The sequence below is a fragment of the Lichenostomus cassidix genome, chromosome 1, assembly GCF_008360975.1.
Source record: "Lichenostomus cassidix isolate B80296 chromosome 1, HeHo_3.0, whole genome shotgun sequence".
NCBI lineage: Eukaryota > Metazoa > Chordata > Aves > Passeriformes > Meliphagidae > Lichenostomus > Lichenostomus cassidix.
Window position 1 is genome coordinate 17,459,441 of NC_139479.1, and position 26,728 is coordinate 17,486,168.

Sequence of the window (26,728 nt, forward strand, 5' to 3'; positions counted from 1 at the left end):
TCAAGTAGAACCTCATCTAGTAAGTGTTAGCCTGAAAGGTGCCAAGTACCTCTGAGATGCAGATTCTCTCTTCAGTGCTGAGTGGGGGAGTAGGCAGAGTGTGCAACTGGACCCAAAGTGCAAAAACCCAACCAACTGTTTGGCTGCCAGATGGGAAAACCACATCTGAGAACATGCCTTGGCAGCAGCCCTCAGTGTGAGGAGAAAGCATAACTTGAGGGAGTTGTTTTAATTCCTGCTGCCAGCTCAAAGCTGTACTGGTCAACACATGGATGCCCAGAATGGAACACAACTGGCAAGTGGGTGGAAAAGATGACAGAGGAATAAAAGGTGTTGATTACTAAAATTAGTGGTTTCTCTTCTGTGGTATTTCAGGTATTATCCCTTGGAATGCTGTACCTGGCAAAGCCTGTGGCCCAATTTTAGAGAACATCTGCAACACGAATGAGGTACAGAAATGTAACCTGTGTGCAGCTTTTGCCCGCAAGTCGCTTGGGCACTATGTAATAAATACTTGATGAAAGTTTTTGGAGAGAACTCATACTAGTAGATTTCTTTAAATATAACACTGAAGTAATTGTTACATCATCAAAAAAAAAATTTTTTTCAGAACATTTTTATTTTCTAAAGCTTTGCTACCATGCCACAAAGACAATTTTATTATCCTTATTCTCTAGAACACTTGAAATGCATTTCTTCCTATTCCTAATGAATTACTTCAATGTTTCTAACATGTTTTTTTCTCTAGTTCTACATGTCTTATCACCTGTTCATTGTGGCTTGTGCTGGAGCTGGTGCCACTGTCATAGCATTGGTGGGTAGTATTTTTTGTTGTTCTATAATTACAAATATTCATTTTAGGCTTAAGATGCTTTAAGATTAAATTTTGTGTAAATTAGAAGTAGTGATACTAGACATGAAGGAGGGTGAGCTGTAATCACCATTATTTGCTGCTATGGTTTGGTCATCACAAGTCAGCAGGTCCCCAACTTTTGCTTTAAGAAGCCATCTTAACCCACCTCCTGCGTATTTAGGAAAAAATTATTTGCATGTCCTTTCAAAATCCTACTTCTATCCACTGTTTCTGCTTTTATTTCCACTATTTATTTTCATTTTTGTAGTTTGTTTGATCAGCTGCTTGTAACCTCTTGGTTTCCTTTGCCTGGGCCCAGGCAGACTGACTGGTCCAACCCTGCAGTGCCAATTCCAGGTAGCGGCTGGGAAAAGGGACAGTAACGAGATTCCTTGTTTCCTACATCTAACGCTTCCTTTAGTGGCCAGCTCCTAACCTTGTGCCAGCCAAGCCCTGGTGTAATACTCACAACTGGTTGACAAAATAGCCTTAGGGTTTGTCCTGGGTTATCCTCCCAGGAGAAATGGCAAGTTGTTTATCTTGCATCTTCACCCAGGAAGGAGCTCAGAGTAACATCTGTTGTAAAAGTGTCGAGAGTTGCCCAAGTGGGCTTGAGCCGTCACCTTGTTGTATCTTACTCTCCTGTATTTTGTTCTCTTCCACCAGCTGATCTACATGATGGCTACTACATATAACTATGCTGTTTTGAAGTTTAAGAGTCGGGAAGATTGCTGCACTAAATTCTAAATTGTATAAGCCCAGTAAAAAGCTGCATTGCGTAGCTTGAAATACCACTGACACCCTAGACTAAAAGTCTAGCTTTCTGAATTTTGTCACAGTAATTGTAAATAGCTTCAGTAAGCATCGTTTAGCTTATCAGATTAATGAAATGACTTCTTGTATATGAACTATGATGTGGATGAGATCTGGCTATTTTTTCATGTTGAGAGGATTCAGTTACTGTAGGGGTGTTTATAAAGCATCCTTCTGAAAAGGGGATGTTTTCATTTCAAGTCACCACTTGATTTCTAACAGTCATCTCAAACAAATACTGGAACAGTTCAGGGTCAGATGTATTAATTTATTCTTCACCATGAATACCAAATACAAATATCCCCAAGCATACAAAATATATATGGTGTGAAAGAAATGGAATAATAAAGTAGTGCCAGTCTATTTTGGCAGAGATCAGGTATTATGAATTAATTTGCTTGAATTTCTAAGTGATTCCATGCATGACGAAATCAATTATTTTCTCTTACTCTAAGTAATTGCCGAATTATACTCTTTCTCTAAGAAAATAAATCCTTGTCTTAGCTCTGCGTAAAACAATCACATTCTTTCTTCTGGACCCTGAACTAGTAAGAAACAGCATATAAAAGCATATAAATAGCTTCTGTTCTTGTATGGCTGCACTTTAGTAACTGATTTCTCAGTAGCCAGGTCTCAAAAATGTAAGTATGACTGCACAGGAAGCAAAACCATGCATAGATCACAGGGACCTTTTTACACTGTTGGGGGGAAAAAAGAAGGAGAAGCAAATCAATGTTTTCAGATGTAGATGTATTTCCATGAAGTATGGGGAAAAGAAGTTGGCAAGAGATGAATGCACAAACTAGAAAAACACATAATAATTAAAAAAAGAGAACCGTTTGCTATATACAATATAAAACTCTTCACCTGAGGTTGGACAATGGAAGTTTAAAATGTAGCTATAAAAATATAGGATTAAGACTTCTTAACCCAGAGATTGCATGCTTTTGCTTAGTTTTGGACTCATGTTTTGATGTTTAATTTTTCAATGTGTTAATGTAGCCTTGTTGCATAAATAAAACGGTTCACAGTTTCAGGTTTTTTTCCAGTGGGAGGGTGGAATTCTCATCTGCTTGTTGGGGGAAAAGACCTGCCGGGCTCTGGGCTTGGATATGCATAAACACCACGACCTTAGAAAGCAGTTCTTCTGAGCACCTCGTAGTTTACAGATTCCGTATAATTGCCACGTACAAAACTGTTTTCCTGCTTCCCCCCATTCTGCATTTTAATTGACCCGAACGACTCTGTAGCTCATTTTAATCCTGTTGTACTAACTTTCTCTAAATTGTGAATAACCAACTGAATTATAAGCATGCCCAATTCTAGAGATCTTCAAAAAATAGCCTCTGTGCTTGTTTTAATAACAGAATGCTTATTAACGTAGAATAACTATTTTTTTTGGTCGTTATTTTAAAGAGCGTCTATTAATCTGACTAGCAGCTTGCTTTGCCTCTTGACATGCTCACTCGCCATCATGCTCACCCTTCTCTTCCAGATCCACTTCCTCATGATACTGTCTTCTAACTGGGCCTACTTAAAGGATGCAAGCAAAATGCAGGCCTACCAAGATATCAAAGCAAAAGAAGAGCAGGAGCTTCAGGATATCCAGTCTCGGTCAAAAGAGCAACTCAATTCTTACACATAAATGTTTGCCACAGTAATTCAGCAGAAGAGTTCTGTAGCTCTGACAAATCAGCAAATAGCTGCTCTGCAGTACAGATGTGTGTCTACCAAACAAAATTAGAGAGAAGTGTAAAAACTTCACATTCCAGCTCCTGGAAAACTTTATTAGGGAAATCTTCCCTTGGGTAATCTTCCATCCTTTCTAACAGAGAATGGAGGGTTTATTCCAGGCATTTTAAAAGGCAACACTTTACAAAAGTGACCAAATTCTTCTTGAGGCTTTTGGTATTTAATATTTGACTCGTTGTACAGCATGACGCCCTGCACACAGCGGTGGCACAAAGCCCCAGCCGAGCAGGCAGTAGATCTGTGCAGACCTCAGGCACATGCAGGGCGTGTGATTGAGCTCCTCCCAGAGGAACCTGAGCCCTTTGGGATTTCTGAGAGGAACTCGTGGTTGTGTGTTGGCACAGCTGCAGCAACTCCCAGGTCGCAGGGGGGCTGTTTGGGAACACCTCATCCCTGGGCCATGGGAGCAGCTCCACTCTTGTGCCACACGCTTCCACGAGGAAGCCACCACGTCCCTGTGCTCGCCTGAGTGTCGAGCAGATATCCCAAGTTTTAATCTTTTTATTAACTATTTAATGGAATGTAGATCCCTGGATCTGGATAATGATCCCCTTCTTTGAAAATAAATGTCAGCTTTGCCTTAATATTTATTTTCTATAAATGTCTTAGCATTTATATAGTGGCAGGAGACCATTATCCTACATTTTAAGTAAGTGAAAGTGTTACCTTATTAAAATGACACTGATCTAACTATTCCAAATGAGCAGATGAGAAAGTTTGCAGAGTTTTACACAAACAATAAAATTTGCAGCCATAATAATAATACAGGATGTCCACCTTTCTCTATCTTGGTGCTTAGCAAATTTATAGTCAGTGCTTATGTGTTTTCCTTTTTACAAATTAATTAGCACACTAAGAAAACGTGGTGTTCAGAAAAAAAAACAACAAACAAACTGGTGCCATTTTAAAGTCATTTCCCATAGAAGTCTGCCTTCTAATTAATGTTTTTTTTCAGAAGCATTCAGTGATATCTTGAGTATTAGTGATGGTATATTTGGTGTTTGTTCTATATGATATATATATATATATATATATAAATGTTGGGGGGGAAAAGTAAAAATACATCATTCATTTGAAAAAAGTAAATATTCAAGTCATACCCCTGCTAAGCTGATGTGTGGTTTGGTAGTTTTGACTGTTTGCTGAATATACATCAAAGGAAGCACAAATTCCTTCAAATCAGTATTAAGAGAAAAGGCATTTTCTGGGGGTATTAACTTCAAATATAATTTCTTTTGTTAAATATTGAAGTCTAATTTGACAGTTTCAAAAAAGGGGCAAAGTTGATTGATGTAGAGCAAATATGACAAAATAGCCTAGTGTATGTTCTTACCTGTTGCATGAAGGAGACATTTCTACAGCAATGCAGGTGATGTTCTAGCCCAGTGTTTGCATAAGGGTAATAATGGAGGCAGTGTCTTAAAGCCTAATTCTTTTCTAATTCAGTGTAGCTATTACTGGGAGTTTTTGAAGTTTTGTTTAAGTAGTCTAATATTTTTATGTAAAGAGCATTAAATTTTGCTATGTATAAATTTTTGTAACCTAACAGTGAATCAATATTTTCTATCAGTGCCAAGGGCTTCCTGTAGTTACATCCAAGTGTTAAAATAAATATTTGTAGATAATAGACAACACTTGTGTACGCTTATTTGAAACCAGACCTACAGCTACTCCATGGCAGTGCATCTCTAGGCTTTATGTCTCTATCCAGAGTGAAACATTTCTGTTCTGTAGCTCCCCTGCCCTCCTGCACAGGGCAGGGCTGCCCTGCAGGTGCAGCTGCAGCAGCAGCTGTGTGCAGCATGCAGTAGTGGTAGTTGTTCCAGGCCAGCATAATGCAACAAGCACTACCCCTTCCCTACATCAAACAGCAGCAGTCTCTCAGAAATTCTCTAAAGGCCAGAGTGGCTGCAACAGCAAATTAAGCAGCATGTAAAATTAGAGTAGCCACCACATCACATTTTAGCTTCATTTCAAAAAGCAAAGTTTGTATCTGTCACAGTTTTGGTACATTGTGTTTCAACATCCAGTGAATTCAAGACAGAACTTTGTTTTTTGCCCCTAAATTCTGTCAAACTCGGCTTCATGTTCTTGTAGTTAGGTCAAGATGAGCAGCCTCCAATGCAGTGCAAGTTGTAATATATGCTGCCACCCAAAATTACTTCATTGATAAAAACTACTGTATTTTATACTGTAAATAAAGTTTAATGATCTTGCCTATAATCTACCTACAAAATACAAAGCTTAAATAAAGATGAGTTAAATAGCATTTTTATTTTAATCTCTCCGTTCTGGGCTGGTTAATACCAACGGGGTGACACACGAGAGGGGCTGCTTTTGGCAGTGGCTCCTGCCCCTGCCGTAGCAGAAGGGGCACATTAGTTTGGGTCTGTCACACTCAGCACTCTGAAACTCTGGGAGCCAAGTGCCTCCATGGGACACCTTTGAAAGCAGGTGATGATGATGGAAGTTTTTGTTACTTTCACCCACACTTTGAACCATTTGGAGGAGAAGGGGCTGGGGGGAGGGGATTGGCAAAGCTGACAAAGTTGAGAGGAATTCAGTGCCAAAACAAATCTACCTATACATACTGATCAGTTTCTGTTCCCCACTTTGTTCTTTCTCTCATCCCAACCAAAGGCTTCCTCCTGGATTAGTAACACATCAGGACTCACTGTTTGAAGTGAATGACTGAAGTGATGAAACGGCTCAAAATCAGCTTTATTAATTTATAATTACACAGCCTGCAATGTTGGTGCTGAGCATTTATTACAGGCAGAAAGCTACTTTAAAAACATAATAATAATAACAATAATAATAATAATAACAACAATAACAAAAAAGCAGTAGCTATTGTTCACCAGAAGCTTTCATCCACATCTCCATGAGAAATGTCTGTAACACTGTATTGGATAATAAGAGGGAGGAAAAGAAAGTGGTATGAGCCCAAAATAGTTTCTCTTAAATATTAATACTTATTTTAAAAAGAAAGTTGAGACTGCCTCTGCTCCAATTCTCCTGCAGTTTCAGTGAAGTGCTGGCAATGAGCCAGCCCTTAAGGGGAGGGATTTGGGTCTTCATTAACTGAAAGCCATCACGTATATCTCAAAAAGCAAACTATCTTCTGTAGTGCTCACCCAGTGAAAACAACTCAACTGGTGCCAATTCAGGAGCAGCAGGGTAGGGTCTGTTACATTTAACAGATAACAGTGAATCATTACTATGGTTATGGTGAGCCTTTATGGTTTCCATTTTAACTGCTCCACGTTTTTTGCTTATTTTTAATTCTCTATCTTCAAATAAAGATTTGATGGAGGATTGTTTGGTTTTTCCCTTGCAAGCAACTAAAACCTACAAACCCTTCTTTATCAATGCCTAGAGAGAAGCAGAGGAAATGCCTGGGCTGTTGTAGCTTAGTGCAGGCAGATAAAACCTCTGAATAAAGTGTGTTAAAAGTCCACAATGCTACTGAAAAATCAAAGCTAGGAACAGACTGTGGGCAAGGTGCAGCACAAACCTTCACCCAAGCGATCATCACCCAAGACCAATCCCTCAAACTCCAGCTCTCTGTGAAGGAATCTGGATGCTGCTTACTTGCAGATAAGAAGTTGTGACTGCCACAGCTACTGCCACAGATCATTGAATGCAGCTCCCAGATAGGAGTTCCATACAGTGTTTAACTTGCATGTACAAGAATTGGAAGGATCCTCAATTTTTCCAACACACTTGCATTTGATTACTAATTTAGTTTGCTTTTTAAGGAGGCAGATGTCTCTTAATGTAATTCATATTAAAACTACATATTAATTTAGAATTATTATTAAATATTATTTGTTAATATGGAGTACTAGAAGTGATTAATACATGAGTCTTACCTGTCATCCTTTCCAGTAGACAGAAGTCCTTCTGAAAGTGATCCTTCTCTTATTTCTTCTTCTTTTGAGTCCTGGCAACCAAGAGGAAAATACGCATTCTCTAACCAGTTCTAAAGACAAAGTTTAAGTGACTTTAATAATAGTATCTGTATTTTTAAGGCACATAACTAAAAATAAAAATCTTCTGAAGGACCAACCCTATTTCTGCAAATGCTACATTGGATCTAGAATAGTAACACTTTGAAAATTTAGAGTGGGATCATGTCTGAACAAAAGCATCCTGCATTCCTTCATTGAAGTAATGTCCACCCGTACCTCTTCTTGAAAAGTTCAATTCTCCATTTTGCCAGAATAAATTCTGTCAGTTGTGTTTGAGAAACACAGACTGACCTGTGTAGGTTCAAACTGGATTTAAACACAGTTTAAGCTAAAAGCTGAGGACATTTAAATACGGTCCTAGTGCCTTAAAAAATGAACTAACAAATCCCCCACCTGGAGGACAGCCACCCTTACAGAAGAAAGTTTTCAGTGGTTTTTCTTTTGGATCATCACACTTTTCCAATACAAGTCCAAACACTCCACTGCGGGTTGCTATAGAAAGCTTCTAAATTAAGAAAAAAATTAAATGTGAATATTGTTTTCATTCTAAGCATGCCTAGCCAGACACAAATTCAGTCAATAATATTTTTGGGACCATGTTTTGAGAATAATCACCTTGTTTGCCAGTTCCTGCCCTCTGCTCTGTTGAATTATTCTCATGTATTTTTCTAGTGGATTTGAAGGAGGATCCTTTACATTATTTTCAGCACCAGAGTTACTATGCTCAGATTTTACTCCCTCTTTATCTTCTATTTCTTCATCTGTTTTCATCAAGTCTTGGATATGCTTTAAGACACAAAAATAAAAATTAAATACCAATTAGAAAAATACATTTATAGCTTAGTACCTGCACTACATGTTAATCTCCATAAAACACAGCAGTGTAAACAGCATTAAACAGGATGTAGAAATCCAGAACACTACTTAAAACATGTATAGTTTAAGCTCAAAGGAATTTAAGCAAACCCAAGGTCTTCTTATGGCCTCTGCTTTCCAGAGAGTACCCTGGACTAGTAATAAAAGCTAATGAACAGATGGACATCAACATGTTCTGGTGGTGTTCCACCTGCAGTGGCCACACCACAGAGACAGAGAAGGTGTTCACCTTGTTCTGACAACATGGTGACAGTGGCACCAAGCTTTGGCCATAAAACTGTAGCTTCCTGTTACATGAAGCATGGAAGGAAAAGCATCTGTTTCCAGTGAGAAAGTTATCTGGCATAAGGAGACACTCTAGTGAGACTCTGGTTAATCACACAACAACATAAAGTAACTTTGCCTCTACTACTTTCACTTCATGGAATAAAATCTATTTTTTACCAAGTCACACACACAACAATCCTAAAATGCAAGGCAGTACAAAACTGCATTACTGTCAGAAATTAATTAAATTACCACCTCTTTGTTAAGCTTTTCCACTTTTTGCTCGCTTTCCAAAGTTTCCTCTTGTTCTTTCTCTGTTCTTTCTTCTCTTGCTTTTCTTTCTTCTTCTAAGTTTTTCTCAACTTCTCTGTTCTGTTCTTCAATCTGCCTTTGATCCACCACCGCTGTGAAAAATTATTTCAACATCTGTCATTTGATTTATGTAGTTCAGTAATCACTACAAGAGCATACAAATAAGTACCAGGTTCCTGTATAACGTTAACAGTAAATGAAAAACAACTGGATATATTGTTTATACACACACCAAACTTATTCTTGGGTATCAGGTAATGTTTTTTTTCCCATCTGTAAACATTTTTTCATCTGACAAATAACTCACCAAGAGTTAAGGAGCAGAGCCAAAGTAAAGGCCAGAGATTTGACAGATCTGTGTACTTCTCATTCCTTTCATGGGCATTCTCATTAAACCTTTATTATCCTACAAAGTCCATGTTACTATATTCTTTCCCTCTCTGCAATGTGGTTAGATACAATTCTTTAAGGCCCCTTTGAAAATTATTGCAGGACACACTGCTGATGTGACCACTATATTTAAAAAAAAAACAAAAAACTGTCTACAAAGAACAGATCAGACAGCAACGAGCTGGGCAAACTAGGTACTGGGAATCATGAGAAGCTTAAAAAGCTATTCTCTACATAAAAATAACCATAATGTTGCCATCCAGATCAATTAGAAAAGCAGCACATGCTGACTGAAATCATCCTCACCTACCCAAAGAGTTAAAACTGCATTGTGGTAATACAGTTCATCAACAGAGTGAAGAATAAATTTTCAAAAACTCCAAACAAGCAGTACGTAAAATATTTAAAACCAAAACATTTAATGTCTCATTCCTATCAAGAGCAGAAATTATATTTAATAATTATCCTAAAGGAAAAAAAACATCTCACCAGAGACTGGACAGGGGGATGGGATGGGTGCCAGGAATGTTTTAAATTAAACCCAAATTTAACTAAAACCAGGATGAAAAAAGTCATCCTCATAAAGAACAGCAAAACACTTTATTACAGAATTGGCACTTCTTGGAACATTTTTCAACCACACCAGCATACATACCTACAGACTATTAAATATCTGGCTTTCTGTGTTACACATTTGACATTTAAAAAGGGTACTTTCTTTTGTATCTGAGCTGAGAACTCACTTAAGTCCTGCAGTGAAGTGGCTGCTGCTGGCACAGGGGCTGTGACACTTTTTCCATCGACCATGTCCCCAGATGGATGCAAGACATCACTTTCACACTCCTCTGGTACATCCCCCTGATCTGGAGAAGCAATTTGTGCTGTTGCTGGCACAGGGGCTGTGACACGGTTTCCATCAGCCATGTCCTCAGAGGGATGCAAGACATCACTTTCACACTCCTCTGGTATGTCCCCCTGATCTGGAGAAGAAATTTGAACAAAGGCTTCATTATTTTGTAATTGCAAAAGTGGAGCACAGCAATGGACACAGAGTGTGGGAATGGCTAAATTAGAACACAAAAATATCAGCACTAATTGAGCATTTTCCCTTCAACTTGACCATCTCCCTGAGAATTAAGAATTATCATAGGCTGTTCTTGCTTCCTTAATTACAGAATTGTTAGTTTTGAAATTGGAACACATCTGTTTATAAAGCCAGAACTGAAGAAATATACAACAGAAACCCAAGATGTTTTCATTTCTTTACATAATCAAGATACAAGTCACAGTAAAATTGTATGTCCAAGTTCAGCTCATCGTTTTTATGCATATAAAAACAATCTCTAACTATTTGATAACACACTCTTTAATGACAACCTTGCCTTCTTCAGTGCACAGGATAGATGCTGCTAACTCTCATATTCTACATTTAATAAGGTTTAATAACCTTCTCCCTGTGCAAGGTAGCTTTGAATTCACAAAAACATAATTACTGTCCTTCCTCTTTGATCACTGCTATGATATTCAACTGCTTCTTAATTATTTATTTGCAAAGTATGCAGACTGCTATTATCTCATGTGATGGGAGACAGAAAAAAGAGATAAAACAAGATGTGGCCATTACCTCTAGATAGCCAACTGGAAATACACAGGACTATTCTCCCAAGCATTCAGTGTAACATAGCACAGATACCTTATGTAACTCTTCAGGTTTTCGGTAAAGCTTTAGAAAACATCCGTTTTTCATCCTTCAAATACTATCAATGCCTCAAGGATTTTTCTTTTCACATTATAATCAAACAAACATTTTGCATGAAAAAACCCTAAGTCAACCAAACTGATCAGCCTCTCTCTCTCAGAATGGTTCGAATTTCTTTAAATTAAAACTCTTTTAAAGGAACTATAGATGAAAGCATAACAGAAAATTTCTGTCAAACTGTCAGTCTAACTAAGTTAGGAGAATGTTTTCAGTTTCTTACAAAAGCAAGAGTAATTCTTACCAGCTTCGCCTAGGAAAACAAATTCTATATAAGGGGTTTTTTTGTAAGATCAAAATAATGGGCTATCACACTCAAAAGAAAATCTATTCTATTTTGTTGCTCTCTCTTTAAATTATAAAGCTATCAACAACATTATTTCCATATGAAGCACCAATAAGCATCAGGGAATGTAATATTTAAATTATCAAAAATTTTCTTTCATAAATTTGTTCTGGTTAAATATTATGTCTAACCTCAAAATGACTGCTAACAACATAAACAAACAAAGAAACCCAAACCAAACCCATTATAGTATGAAACATCTTTAAATGAACTACTCTGGAAAAGAGAAAAAAGGTAACTCTCTTTGTACATTTTTGCTCCCTTTTTAAGGATGGACAGCAAGAGATGTGTCATTCCCTCATGATGAACACATCACCTAAAAGCAGTTGCTGCCAACAGAATCTGCTGATCTTTTCTTTCTAGAACTCACTCACAGTAGGACTAAAATACTTCCATATTTTCTGGTATGTCCTTTAATTCATTGTTTTTTCTACTGTTACCAACTTCATCCTTCATTATGTCTTTCTCTGTATTTACTTCTTAGATTTGACTTTCTTACCTATCTCTCCCTGCAATTTCTCCTGAGCTACCTCTTCCCCTTTTTAGCCATTCTAATTTCCTCCTACATACTGAGATTGTCTTTTCATGCAGTCTGACCCAACTAAAGTACTGTTGATTGAGAAATCATCAGCATATATGAACTCTTAAAATCATTGACTACCACCCATCACTAAATGATGTACCTTACTTGGGCACAGCATCTACTCAGCCCTAATTGCCAAGAAAATGCCAGTCTGTTGTCATATGTAATAAAATAGAAGTGAAATATGTAACATATCCCCTAAAGTCTCTCATGCAAAATTACACAAATAAATGTAAGTCTAATTAAAATGTGACATGGGTAGAAACCATTAAAGGCTACAGGCTTGGTTCACATTCAAATAATGCATTTAAAGCTTATAAAAAGGAAACTAAATGAGATAAATAAAACCAACAGAGTAATGAGTAAAGCTTCACAGAGACATGCACAGATGAGGCATTATCTTCTGCTAGTTATCACTAAACGCTATCAGCACATCTGCTGTTTAAACAAACATCTTTTTTTGGCTCGTTCCTTTTAAAATACTGAAAGCCATATTCTCACAGGGTCAGGAGAGTGAGCAAGGGCTTCACTCCATCTTCCATATGACCTAACCACAACCAAAAGAATAAGCCTGGGATTCAGGAAAACACTCACACCAGTTAAAATCACTGGTTTCAAAGAAAATATCCCTAACACTCTCAAATACAACAATTACAACAATTACAACCTCTTCACCAATTATGAGTTTAGTTACACCACACAATGCCACATGTCCACCAGACTCAGAGCTTTACAAACCTAATGAAATCTGGAAATTCTCATTGACAACTTCACTTACTTTAAGGCCACGCTTTTATGGGAGATCAGGCTGCTCAAGTTCACATTAGGATGTCACCCAAATGCTGAAAATCTAACAAATAAGCCAGAAACTGCACTTCTATTTCTCACTCCATATACAAATGCCTATAAAGTACATTTAAGTTTTATTGTACTCCTCTTTCTATAGTACCTTATTTACCTCAAAGATTTTTGAAAACTGACCCTGTAGCATACAGAGAGAAGGAAATGTTTTATAGCATGCAATCAACAGAGAACAGAAATGCAAATAAATAAAATGCTGTCCTCAGAGAAAAAAAAGTTAGGATAAAATTCAGGTTTCAGTAACTGAACCACATGTTCCAAAACTACTCAGAGATGTTGATTAATTACAGCATAACTGCAAGAGTTCTTCACACATTTACACACACACCCTAAGGCAACTTTTAATTCATAATACTATTTATGCCTCAGTTACTGAAGGAAAAATCAAGAGTGCATGCAATAGCTACAAAAACTTATCTTTAGAATGGTAATACTTTTTTTAATATCGGTCCATGGTGAACATTCCTCAGAGTTCTAATTTATGCAGCAAATATAATAAAGCCTCAGTTTAATTCATATAGTGGTACACTTAACTGTTAAAAGAAAAATCCTGCACAATTTTAAAACATTCCAAAACAAATGTCAGACCTACAGCATTAATGAGAATGAGTTTATGCAAGATTTCTGAACAAAATTGTTACAAATTTCACAACCAACTCAATTTAATGTCTACTCATTACTACATACACTTATCCAAAGATGCAAGAATGAAGCAAATTAATCCCTCATCATCTGAGACATTTGTTTTCCTTCATTCCAAAATCAGTCAGAAATTTTTCTCTCCAAGCACAGTCTTGAAACTATGAAGACAATTGTCCTGTAACTGTTAAGCCCTAAGGTGTTAAACAACTGTCTGAAATGCACTAAAACTCACCTTCAAGAGAATAAATGTGTTCTTCAAGGTCTTCATACTTTAGTTTCTCTGGTTTGTGGATATCACTGAAATCTTGTTTATCTGTTTGCTGACTCTGACGTCTGAAAAAAAAAAAAAAGGAAGAATATAAGTAATTTAATAAATATAAGTGCTGAACTTGTAAGCAAATAGCAATCTGAAATTCACTCACAGATAAGCAACAGACTGAACCAAACCTAAAATTCATGAAACTTTCTAACTCAAATTTAGAGTATTTAAATCCAATTCCCTAACTTTTACCAAAAGGCCACTCCACTTCCCCACAGCCTTTCCCCTAGGTTTTTATGTGACATAAAATCATTGCATTAAAACAAAATAAAAGGAATAAGAAAAAACAACAAAAAAAGGAGAAACAGAATGAATTGTGACAGCCAACTGAAATTAAGAAATTTGCCTTTTTAAGCTCTGTGTTACAGTTCAATTCCCATTTTGATGTCATCTTAACAGATGTGTTTGAAATGTATTAGGATTAGATGTCTGGCAAAACAGAGATGCAGGAGTGAAAATCTGGGTTCTATCAAAAATGGGGTTAGTGCCCTCATTCTAAATCTCCATTTATCTCATCAGAAAGACAATGTGAAAGAACAATGTCTCCCACATGACCCAGCTTCTAAACTGTGACCAGAACCAGGACAGCAAAAGGAGTGCAGGTCACTAATGAAATTCAGCATCAGCACTTCATAAAGGAGCTTACTTCACACCAGCTGGTGCTTTCATCACAGCCTAAGGATATTTGTGCTTACAATTTCTAAGGAATACAGGTCTTCCATGGGGCTAAAGTGGAGAACAAACAATACAAACAATACAAACAATACAAACCACACCCCCAGCAATGAGACATGTTAATAAACAAAAAGGGAATCTGGGCACAAACAACTAAATTTGCATTGTCAGAAGGATAGTTCAGTGATGCCAGGGGGGAAAAACACCCTATAAATTAAACAGGAGAGAGTAAATGAAATTTCAAGTTTTTGGAAGTTTATTTCATGTTTTGAGTCTTTCCTTCACAGAAATGGTTAAGGGCTAAATAATTCTTAAGGTGCAAGGTTCAAGGACACACATGTCACTTTCTTCAATACTGTGTCCTGCAATACTGCTAGAAAGACAGAGAACCCACTGCCTCAGTAACAACCCTCACTTGGTTTCTTCAGGCCTAAACAAACAAACCAACAAAAAAATAGGTAATAATCTGTCTTATCACTCTAGTCTTCCTCTCTGTGTTTATTGGCTTCCTTCATACCACTCATATCTTGGAACACAAATAAACAAGGAGCTCCTGTAGTCACAGAAGCAATTGTTCTTCCCCACTGACTGAGGTCTAACTTCTAACAGCTTCAACGGGTGTTACAGCATCATATTTGCTTTGCTTTTCTTTTCAAAGAAGTTCCCATTGCCACTCAAAATCTACAGGTCATAAACTAATCCCACAATACACACCAGTGATGTGGCATTTGCCTAATAATAAGAGTAAATAACTGGAAAAGCCCACACATGCATTTCTCAAATATTTCATGTAACAGAAAACAGTCCAAGGCACATGAAATTAGAAAATACACAACAAAAGAATGTTTTTCTTTTAAGACAGTCTTGGGAAAGCAGGAAGTTCAAGACAATTATTGGGACCTTATACCCTTGCTTTGTCATAAGAAACCCAAGAAATCAACAGCAAACCATAGCTGCCTTCCCAGAGCTTGTCCTCTGCAACACAACTTGCTCATACTGTTCATTCTTCAAGCAGGATGGAGTCTACCAAATCCTTCAAAGAAGTGCAGTCCCTGACAGGATTAGAGCATTTCCCCCTATCACCTTAACAAGTAGGTTAACATTCAACCTTCACTTTTTAAGGTCTATCACAGAAATATAGGAAATCTGAGACATACCATAGAAAATGTGAGTGAGTAGGGAAAGGAGATACAGCCTTAAGGGAATACTTAAAGGAAACTGATCTCACAGTCCCTAAAAATCCCAACAGCTCATTTTGAAGGCAAAAACCATAAAGGCTCTCTCAAAATTCTAACCAGTTAAGAGACCCTCTCTACATTAAATATAAGTTGAAGCCTTGATAACAACAAAATATGAAAGTCCTGTGAATGCCTGCTAGCACTGCCCCAGCACATGCTGTCCTCCATCAGCCATCAAATTGGGAATGATGGCTAGCAGGTTAAGGACAATTCAATTGTCTCTTCTCAGGAAAAAAAAATATTGAAAGTTAAATAGTAGAGCTGCTTCTGAAGACACATATTCAGGATTCTTAGTCTTGGAAAGTAGGGGCAATAGTGGCCATTAAGAACAGAAAAACTTCAGGCATGGAAATAGGAGATAGATGAAAGAGAAGTCATTTTAATGCAGCCTAATTTTTCCAAGTTATTCATATACCTTAAAAAGATCTTAAAAAACAAAAGAAAAGAGGAAAGTTGTGCTACCCATCCCATTCCCACATGCAAAGGAGACTGGAGAATCCTATTTTGAAAACAAGCACATGAATAAATTCTTCAGAGAGGGAAAAAATTAATAAATTTAGCATTACAGCTTGCTAATGAATGAAGTGAGAATGTACAACTGCCTTGATTTAAATTCTCAATCAGGCAGCAGAAATTCAAATGCTTCATTTAGCAAAAGCTCATCAGTCAGGTTACAGACATGAAAAACTAGAGACACAGTTAAAGAGACATAGCTTTGCTGAAAGCAAACCAAAGCGTTTGGGCTTTTTTACACCCAAGTTCCAGCTGAGGCATGATATTCAAAATGGAAATCCTTATTCATCTTTAGAAAAGTTTTCACTCGTAAAATTAATGGCTTGCTTGTTTTGTAAATGCAGCTATCACCCTGAACACTTAGATACACGTTTCTTTAAAAAGGTGGTTAAAAATGTTGCTTTGTAAACAATGTTACCTGATTTTCTGGCCATGACTGGATGGTGAGGAAGGAACAGACTCGGAAGATGAAAGGAAATGTGGCTTTGAAATAGGAGAAAGAACCCGGTCAACACTCCGCTGTGAAGAGGCAAGGGATGAGCTCCTGATGTCTGCAGAATAGAAATCCCACAATTTGTATTAGTTATTTGTCCTACCATTTCTCAGACAAGGCTGGCTGTAGAACACATGCATTATTGGTGCAATGTGCATGGGCTTAGGAAAGAAGATAGTCAAATGCATGAGCTAATTTAAAGGAAAAGAAAAAACTCCATAATTCTTCCACTTGCATATTATGCAGGAAAACAGCTGTTGGATCTGCCAGCTGCAAGTATTTTAAAGGAAGACATACTTCTTCCTTTCATTTTCCAGAGATAGGTGCTGACAACTGAGCTGCACTTAACCTCACTTAAAGGAAAAACAAATCTCAGACTCACATGCATGGTATCTTCTACCTCTTTAAATTTACCCTGAGTTGTTCAGACTGGTATTTTCAACAGCACCAAAAACCTCCATAGAAGCTTCCAGAATGACTTTGTTTTCTAGCAAAACCCCACCTGGTGCTTCAGCCATCTCTAGCAGAAAAGAATTCTATATATATACACACATCAGTATAAAAGCACTCCTCAGAAGACTCATGAAAGAGAAGTGACATCTTTGTGGGGAAGCAACCTAACTGGGAGCTGACAAATCCCACTAACAGTACTTTAGTACTGAAGCTAACCTTAAGATCCTATCACCTGGCTGCTGCCTGGCTTCCTACACTCCATACCACTTCACTTCTGTAATTCTTCAGTCAGGTAATGCACTCCTTTGTTATTCAATTCTTACCTCTCTCCAGAAACAGTTAATATTGTGCATTAAGCAAAGAACAGATCCAATGGAAAAAAGAGATTTGCCATTCTGTAAGTAGCTTCTGGAAAGTATAAAGGCAGGCAGGATTGTTCAGGTTATGCACACAACTGTAGTTTTAACATCTCCAAATTTTTCAACAAAACCCTAGTATTATGAAAGATTTTGTTTGTGTGTAGTGCCAAATAAATAGTCTGTGGGTACTTTATACAGAAGCTGACAGAACTTACAACACCAAAGTTTGCTTTGGCAGTTCAAGTCTCAAATATGTTTTCAGTAAGAGAGTATGATACTCTACATGCAGAAACACAGGGACAGTCACAACCAATGTGAGTGTTTGTAACCTGTTTCTAACAGTGCCCATTACCAAACAAAACTAAACTACAATTGAAAATGGAGAATATTCACATCTTACTTTTGGCAACTCCCACCCTGACCTTTCTTCAATCAATACTTTTCTGGATCCTCCTGACAGAGTTTTATTCCTTCATCTATACTTGTTCCCACAGAAGCAATAAATTACACAGCTTACTCATGGTATGAAAAAGCATTTAATTTTATTTAATTTATTTTATTTCATTTTATTTCCTTTCAATGTCACAGGTTTCTGGGGTCTGTGAAGCAGTAATCATCTCTTTTCACATCATTGTTTTCCAGATTTCCCACAGCACAGCAACCTCTCTTCCAAACTAAGCTGCCCTTGTATTTAACCTTCCTTCATGGAGAAGCTGATCATTATCTTTTTTTTTGTGTTACTGTATCTTTTTTTCATTCTATGAAATCCCCTTCAAGCCAGGGTGAAAGGAACTGCATCATTCAAGAAGCAGATGTACTGCAGATTTGAAACAACAGATTTTTTCTTAAAATGTTCATTTAATTTCTACTTGCTTGCTTTTCTGAGTACTGTCCTTCAAAAAAAAAGAAAAAAAACCTAAACAATTACTAGAAACTGTGACATTAATAGCAAATTAAAATTTTCCAATTATGAGCAAACACTAAACCCATGTGTTTACAATTGCTCAGGAACATTTGATAAAGATGTCACAGCAAAAAGAACAAACAAAAGGAAATCTGGACTCTTCAGACTGGAAAGCTCAGTTTAAGAGAGGTCAAAGATATATTTTGTCACACACTTTAACCGCAACAGTTAAAATATTGAAAAAGTTAAAATAAAACAAAAAAGTTAGAAATATAGTGGGGTTAAGAAATGACAATCAATGTTGCGAAGTGGTTATACTTAATAGCAACTTTTGAGTGAACCTCTATATATCATAAGGTTCCACCTGTAGTGATTTATATGGCGTAGTTCTGCCTCCTGCTAAACCACATCTGATTTCTCCTGCATCTTAGCAAATAACAAGTGAAAGACAAACACTGCTACATCTTTCTATTCCCAGAGCACAAAAGGAACAGTAAGCAAAACCCCAACACTGCACCCCATGAACAATTGTGACTTACCATCTGGAATTTTCTTGTTACTGAGGTCTCCCTTTGATTTGGAAATGGGAGTAGAAGAAAGGCGCCTTGAAGGAGATGCTCCTCCGTATGGTGGCATTAAGGGATTTTTAAAGATATCAACCTGCCCAGTTCTTTTGATGTGCTCTTCACCTCTTGGACTGCTCAGAGGGGAATGTGGGGAGCTGGGATTATTCTCTAGCAGTTCATGCTGGGTAGTCAAAGGGTGTCTACTAAGAGGACACTGCAGAATTAAAGGAGAGTGCATCTTCCTTGGTGTTCTGCTTGCAGCTGCATTCTGCATGACTCTGTGCTGGTAATTCCTGTAAGCTTCATCAAAGTACTCAGCCTTCTTCTCCAGCTCCCTCACCCTGGCCCAGGCTTGCGCGATGCACTCCAGGTCTGAATCCGGGGAAGTGCTGCGTGGCTGCGGCTGCTGTCGATAGCCAGGCCCTGGCACAGCACTGACCTTCCCCACATTGGCCAGCCCTGCATTCCTCAGGAATGTGCCATCCATGTAAATGTCGTGGGGCACGACTCTGTCATCCAGGAAGTCAAGGACAGAGCGGTCAACAAGTGATGGCTTTGGGTTCCGAAACACCTCATTTTCCAGAGCTAAAAAGGGGCAAGAGAAAGTGAGTGACACTAAAAAGAGAGAGAGAGGGACACCCACAACAAAACAGAAATAGTAAAGCATGGCATTTAAATTCCAGTTTGATCAAAATGATTCTATCATGGAATTGGCTTACATTTTGAGAATTTAATGGTTTAATTGAAATGGATTTAAATGTATTTTTAATGTAGCTCCGAAGGTGCAAATTACCACTGCTATTTTTTAAATAAATAATTCTTCCACATAAAACTACCTTAAGTACATACTCTACAATGTTATTTTTTAAATTATGTTTAAATAAATTAAATAAGCATGAAAACATTACCACTTTGGACACATTATCTAATCATGCTGTTAAAGTCTAAGGAACACAGGGCATGCCACAAGTCTTAACAGTTTCCCTTTATTTAGATCAAAAAATAATTTTGGAGAAAAACAACACAGCACGTAGAAAATGTTTTGGTCTTTTTTTCATCAAAAATACTCTAAAATTGTTGGTTAAATTGAATGTTTTGGGGCCATCTGCTTCCTTGCACTTGCATGCTTCAACAGTCCCAAAAGACCAATCTATAGAGCTGTATCTTTCTCAGCAAATTTACAACCTTGTTTTTATTCTACATAAATGGTTCTTCAATGACTTCATTAACTCTGATGCAAAATAAAAGTTCCTAAAGTACTTTCAGTAATTTAATTTAAATATGTATTTGCTATTTTGATACTAACAAATTTCCAATTCCACATGATACCAATACATGTACCATAAATAAGTACATATCAGTCTAGCGAATAATATAAAATATTGCATATACTGAACTATGAGGCAACACATGTTGTATGTAATGTATAATCATTGCAGAATTGAATTCCATATTTTTACATTAAATATACATAGCAAAAATTTTATTTATAATACTTGATATTAGCAATTTGATAGATAGGCATCTTTAAAAGTATATTTCTTCAGCAGACTGAATTGCTTTATGTAAGTGCCCCTGTTTCTAATGCCTGTTTTAAATGTTTTTTTTATGAAAGGAAGTTGTAATGAGTCTGCTTTTTACACAGGGCTTTTAAATAATTTTTGATTTTAAACTTAAAATCTACTTGCTGGTGATGCATCAGTTATACACAACTGCAGCTTTTTTAAGGTTCTGGAAATTCTTACACTTGTCCTTCATAAAGGACCGCTCTGGGGTAAGATACAAACCTGCCTGTGTTTGTTTCACTTGCAGTTTCAGTTCTTCAACCTGCACATTTAACTTCCTGACAGTAGCTTCAGAGTCTAACAGTTGGGCCTTTAACTGGGCACAACGCTCAACCTATAGGAGATCAAGAGAAAAATTAAAACCAGCATAATTCAAACAAAAAGAATAATCTCAACTGGCTAAATACTTGGTTTCTAGATGTTATTCAGGTCCAGTCAGACCATATACACACAGTATCCTACTGAAAGTCTGCACTGACAATTTGTTGACTCAGTAAGATTTATTTTAGTTATGTTGGGTTGGTTTTATTTTTTGGTAGTTTTTTGGCATGGTCAGGTTTTGTTTTCTTTAGAGTTGTTTACATAAAAATAAGCACAGTACAAACAATCCTTGTAACTGCATGCCAAACAGCCTGAACGGGTAGATGGATAATTATGAAAGAGATCACAGGAAGAAGAAAATACTGAAACAATTTAGAAATAATAATTTACCTCACTTTGTAGCTGCTTTTCCAACATCTGCTTCTGACTTTCAAATTCATCCAGCAACAACTTCCTAGAATGCTCCACTCTCCTCAGTTCCACTTGGCAGGCCAGGTACTCTGCTGAAGGCTGGGACAGCTCTACCCAAAAAGGGAAAACACTGGACACTCAGACAAAGAATAACAACTGTGCACTTTTCTACATGACACGCTGTGAGCATGTAAAGCTAATTTGATTTTAGGAACATAACAAGGCTTTGTCTGAATAAAGTACTTGGGGATACTTTTCCTCTTTTACAAAGGACCAAAATCTTCATTGGTGTAGTCCTTTAAGAACTAGACCCAGACTGTCTGTCCTACACTGGAAGAAAAATACATAACTGTGCATACATCTCTACTCTTCTGTAATCTCAAATGTACATTAAAATACTTTGTATTTATTACTACAGTGAGGCAAGCTCTTAAATAATAATGCCATGTTGTTTTACCATTATTGACCATACTAATGCTATGGTTAGAAATATTGCACTGCTTTTTTCAAAGGGTGAAAGGGATATCCTTCCATATTACAGGTACCTCTTAACTCAGGATTTCTTTCATACAGACATATAAAAGAAAATAAACTTATGCCAAGGACTGTTTAATTATACGCAAACACTAGCTTAGGCTTCATGCAAACTACTAGCAAACATAATATAAAGAAGGCATTTTAATGAAAATTTACTTCTAAACAAATACTTGTAGAGAAAGATAAACAAGAAAATTACTAAATCATTCACACTGACTGTCTCGAAGATGCTGGTTCTCATTGCGAGTTTCATCCAACTGTTGCCTAAGTAGTTTATTCTGCACTTGGAGCTCCAATTTCTCCTCTTTTAGCAAAGAGTAGTCTGACACCTCTTTCAGTTTTTCTGTCAACAACTGATTCTGTTTATTTACCAACAGAACCTGGGCCTTCATTGACTCCAAATCCAGCTGCAGATAAAGAACAGTTTAGAAGCTTATGAACCACTGTAACATTTAATTATTTTTATTTCACATTTTCTTTTTTATTTGTAACATAACTCAACTGCACCAATTAGAATACAGCTTCTTTAAATTCATATTTACAATTACCTCAAGCTCTTTGGTGCGTGATACAGCTTGCTTGAGTTCCTCCTTTTTTGAATTAACAGCAATGGATTCTTCATGCAAAAGCATAGCTTTCTCTGCAGGGAGGATTACAAATGCTGAATTAAAATTAGTAGAGTATTACAGTAAAAAACTGTATCAGCAGAAAACAGTTTTAAGCTGCTAAGCCCAAAATTCAGTTTAATTTAAGACATAAAAAGGACTGAATGCCATATACACGCCTTCAAAATTAAGTAAATCACGCTGTATGTATAAATATATACATATGCATATACACATTTAGAATTAAGTAAATCAAATTCATATGCCTATGATATATCATTTCTTACAGGTCACTAACTTAAAAGCCTAACCCTATTATCTGTTCTGCCTCTCTTCTGCAAGCTCCAATTAAACATCTTGTGCACAATAAATGCAGAAACTGGCAACTGTTCAGTACCAGAGTTCAGTTAAAGCCTGAATGAGCTAGTAGGACTTCTGAAGGAAATGGGACACTGAAAAACCAGAAATGCTTTGCAGCCTCTGTGCAAAGCAGCAGTTTATGGTTCCCACTGCATTCTGAACAGCAACTAGTTGCTGAACTGTCACTGCTGTTGAACTGTCATCTCTTTTGATGGCCTTTTTGTCCCTTATACCACTGAACACCAGGACTTCTCAGTAACAGCAGTGGTTTGGCATCTGACAGCAAAAGCTCTAAACAGGTACTTTATCAATCTCAGGCAGATGGTTACCTTTATTTTTTTTCTCATCTTCAGTAACTTTATTGGTTCTGGCTATGTATTCTTCTTTTAATTCAAGCTGATATCTAGAAACAGAAAGAATTATGTATTCCCAAAGGATGTGTGTGCACATATGCATAGGCATTTGTGTAATTCCATTATTTCCCAAACGAAACAATATTCACACAATTATTTATTGAAAAAATTAATTATCGCAGAGCCACCAAAATGGCTTTAAAGGGCCCTGCCAATTATCTCATTCAATCACCTCCTCAAAAAGCCACACTACTGCCAGCTGTACAGCAGCGTAGCTTTGAGGTTTGAAAACCTCAAAGGACATATTCCACCACCACCCTGGATGGTCTATGCCAATGCTGCACTACTCTCCCACTAGACTTTTTCCTTATGTCCAAGCTAAATCTCCCCAGCCACAATTTCCAGCCCCTGCCATATGAACTCAGAGGTCATATTTGAGAGTCCAATAACTATCCCAACAGACTTTACCAAACCCTTTCCAGTTTCTTCATGACTTTTTTGAACTGGGGAGTCCAAACCTGGGCATGGTACTCCTAGCATAGATTTCCCCAGTACCTTAAGGGGATGGTAAGTTCCCCCAGTCTGCTGGCCATGCTGCTTCTAATCTTACCCACCATTCTGTCTGCCTTATTTGTCAGAGCATGCTGCTGGCTCATAATCAAGCTGGCATTCACTGTAACTCACCCATTTCCTCTTCAGAAATTCAACTCCTCAGTCAATTCCTTTTCCCCATTTATACAACCTCATAGGGCTATTCTGCCTCAAGCACTGAGCTTTGCAGTTTTCCTTGTTAAAATTCCTAAGATTTGCACTGGCGCGATCCCCAGCCTTGTCAAAGTCTGCCTGAACTGAAGCTCTGCCATTTGTTGTGGAAGTGATTCCTCTTAATTAAGCCTCATGTTCAAAGCTGAGGATGCCCTGTGCCCACATCCAGATGAAAGTGTTGGACAATAAAGGCCACAGAATAAGGGCGCCAGGGATGCTCTGCACACCACCAGTCACCAGTCAGTCACTGAATACTGCCCAGGTACACCACTATTCATAGCCCAGCAGTCATCCAACTGTGCCATTACATTGAACTGGAGTTCACAGGAGCTAAGAAAGTTCAGCATTTTACATGACTGGGAAATAATTATAAATGGTTTCAGATATAGCCAAATCCACCCTTTCTGCAAACAGTGAAGACCACTCAGATCCTTATCCCAAGTATGGCATTTTATGCTTATTGCAAAAATAAAAAGATTAATTTGCTAGCAAGCATCACTACTTCTGTACAATAAACAGCAGTTCTTTAATACTTTTCATCAACAATTTGGGACAAAAGGACATGGATCTTGTCTTTCTGATCATCTGCAGCATGCCCTAAAATATTTCATATGTTGATAAAATAAGCCAATCAGCAATTTATCCCTGAAATGCTTTGCCTTTCCTCTTGTACTGAAAGGATTTTGCAATCACTATTTGTAACTAGCCATTGTACACTAGATAAAATAAGATACCTTGGTATCTTTTACATTTCACTGCTCTCTAACAAAATCATCAAATGCTGAGGGATGATTTTCACCACAACCTACTTTCAACATCTTTGCTCCTCAATTTAAAGACCCATGAACACAGATAATATTGCTCACTGGCTTGCAATAAAAAGTAGTAATACATCAGTCATTTGGTTTAACTGCCTGAGACAGGTTCATGACTTGCCAAGAGCATTTGTCTGCACTGAAGTATCAAGGAACCCTTCAACTGATCAAGGTACAAGAAAGTACAATAGCAAAGTTAGGATATACCCACTGCAACACCCCAAAAGAAGTCACAGATGACTGCCAATTCCTTAAGACCATGTTCAAGCAGAAGGTAGCAAATAAAAGAGGGAGATCTATACCAGACAATCCTTCTTCAAACATGGTAAGGGGTAAAGGTCTGTACAATGGACTAGTGTGTCTCTCACCTCTTCCCCAAGAAACTTGTAACATCACTTTAGCACTGATTTCCCCTTCTTGCCTCTTCTGCATTCATAAAGTGGTCACTTCTTTCAACTGTGGTCAAAGACAGTAACTAACACTGCTTCAGACCCTCTTGTCTAAATATACAAGGTAACATCAGACCTCTTTTCCAGATATCGACACAGAATATAAACTAAAGCAACAATATAACCTATAACCCAAAGAGAATTATTTTCTATAGCAAACTTACTAGCAAATAGCTAAGCAGTAATGCAAAAGATTCAATCTAACTAAAACAAAAACATAAGTGCATGTTTTCAAAATCCTTGCTTTGCTATGCTTTTCAGAAGAAATCCTACAGAATTTATTATTCTGTTTTCATAGGAAATATCATGTGTCCTATTATAGTCAAAAGAAAAATTTACTTTAAGAGTTCTGTTTTCAGCTTTTGGTCGTATGTCTCCTCTATATTCTTCACAGCAACCTCACGACGCCGAAGTGCCTCATCTATAGCTTTATTTTTCTCCTCCTGGACTTTCTGGGTGCTGAAATATCCAGAAATACACAGACAGTGACCAGTTATAAAGGCAAAGCTTTAGTATGGTTTGGTGGGTTTTTTTTCAATAACATTTATAGACATCAAAGGGTGATGTGCTTGCTTGGAACACTGTAGCAATTTGAAATCATCACAGACTCTCTCACTGAAATTCATTAAGAGCACAGAGCTGTGACACAAACTAAATTGCCCTATTTAAAATTCAGTACCAATCAATTATGCAGCTATCCCAGGATAACCCTGGCTCAGTTTCCCACACCAGAAACACTTCAAAAGAAAGAGTGCTGAGCATGCTATTCCATCAGCACCCTCTGCTGGGTTGATAAAAAACCCCAAGATTTTGTTAGCAGGATCCTCATTTTGCTACAAAAAACAGATAACAAAGTAACAATATCAAGTTGTATTAAAAGTTTGGCCAAAAATGGTTTAATTATTTTTTTTATTTAACTAAAGCAAACTGATCTTATTAAGGACAAATTAAAAAAAAACTAACAAAAACACAACCCCAAAACATAAAACTAATGAGGCAAAATATTCATATACATGTCTCATGAGTGTTAGGGTTACATAGCGTGTTGTTTGGGGGCTGGGTTTTTTTAATTTAAGCACTTGAAAGCAAACATCTGGTTCCTTGACTCCAAACCAATGCTGAACTTGTTTTGGTTGGATGAGGTGGAAAAGAAAAAAAACAGAAACATTTTTTTGTATGGGGTATCCCTGCTGATACAGTATACCACACTGCTCAAAATGTAAAACATAACTTCTGGGATACATATTCTATTTCAACATCTCAGAAACATCTTGAGGCATGCTTTGCAGAAGCATCATTTAGTTTTGCAAACATCCTTCAGCAACTTACATTTCAAATGCCTCCATCCTTTGCTTCAGTTCTGCCTCCCTGGTCCTTATGGCTTCAATATCTTTCAGCAGACTTTGTCTCTGAGCATACACTTCCTTTGCTTCTATCTGAATCACAAAATATTATCCTTAGTTTTACTTCACACTTATACTGTTTAACACATTCAGACTTACAAGGATCTTCTTCAGGGACTGGCTGATCTTACTCCCATAAACACTATTTATTTAGTCATTATATGAAACACTTAAAATTGATTCTGGATGTTATCTTTTC

At 37.3% G+C, this 26,728-nt stretch overlaps 2 protein-coding genes across 7 annotated transcripts in view; one reads left to right on the forward strand and one right to left on the reverse strand.

The window, feature by feature from the left end:
* GPM6B (glycoprotein M6B) overlaps positions 1-5,687 on the forward strand; it is a 109,702-nt gene extending 104,015 nt beyond the window's left edge. For 3 of the 4 annotated variants that reach the window (XM_085051911.1, XM_085051886.1, XM_085051903.1), the window contains 3 exons: positions 376-449; positions 749-814; positions 3,162-5,687. In XM_085051911.1, coding sequence (XP_084908037.1) covers positions 376-449; positions 749-814; positions 3,162-3,311 — 290 coding nt within the window. In that variant the 3' untranslated portion in view covers positions 3,312-5,687. Of the gene's footprint in view, positions 1-375; positions 450-748; positions 815-1,519; positions 2,715-3,161 lie in introns of those variants that run through there. The other variant, XM_085051894.1, reaches the window with a different exon arrangement.
* A 423-nt stretch (positions 5,688-6,110) lies between these two features.
* Positions 6,111-26,728, reverse strand: part of OFD1 (OFD1 centriole and centriolar satellite protein) — a 30,368-nt gene continuing 9,750 nt past the window's right edge. For all 3 annotated transcript variants that reach the window (XM_085051756.1, XM_085051765.1, XM_085051746.1), the window contains 15 exons: positions 26,456-26,562; positions 25,466-25,585; positions 23,074-23,147; positions 22,328-22,419; positions 21,997-22,186; positions 21,222-21,352; positions 20,733-20,844; positions 18,919-19,530; positions 16,589-16,721; positions 13,658-13,758; positions 9,981-10,217; positions 8,791-8,939; positions 8,008-8,178; positions 7,294-7,364; positions 6,111-6,321 (listed from right to left, as the gene is read on the reverse strand). In XM_085051756.1, coding sequence (XP_084907882.1) covers positions 6,276-6,321; positions 7,294-7,364; positions 8,008-8,178; positions 8,791-8,939; positions 9,981-10,217; positions 13,658-13,758; positions 16,589-16,721; positions 18,919-19,530; positions 20,733-20,844; positions 21,222-21,352; positions 21,997-22,186; positions 22,328-22,419; positions 23,074-23,147; positions 25,466-25,585; positions 26,456-26,562 — 2,346 coding nt within the window. In that variant the 3' untranslated portion in view covers positions 6,111-6,275. The remainder of the gene's footprint in view (positions 6,322-7,293; positions 7,365-8,007; positions 8,179-8,790; positions 8,940-9,980; positions 10,218-13,657; positions 13,759-16,588; positions 16,722-18,918; positions 19,531-20,732; positions 20,845-21,221; positions 21,353-21,996; positions 22,187-22,327; positions 22,420-23,073; positions 23,148-25,465; positions 25,586-26,455; positions 26,563-26,728) is intronic.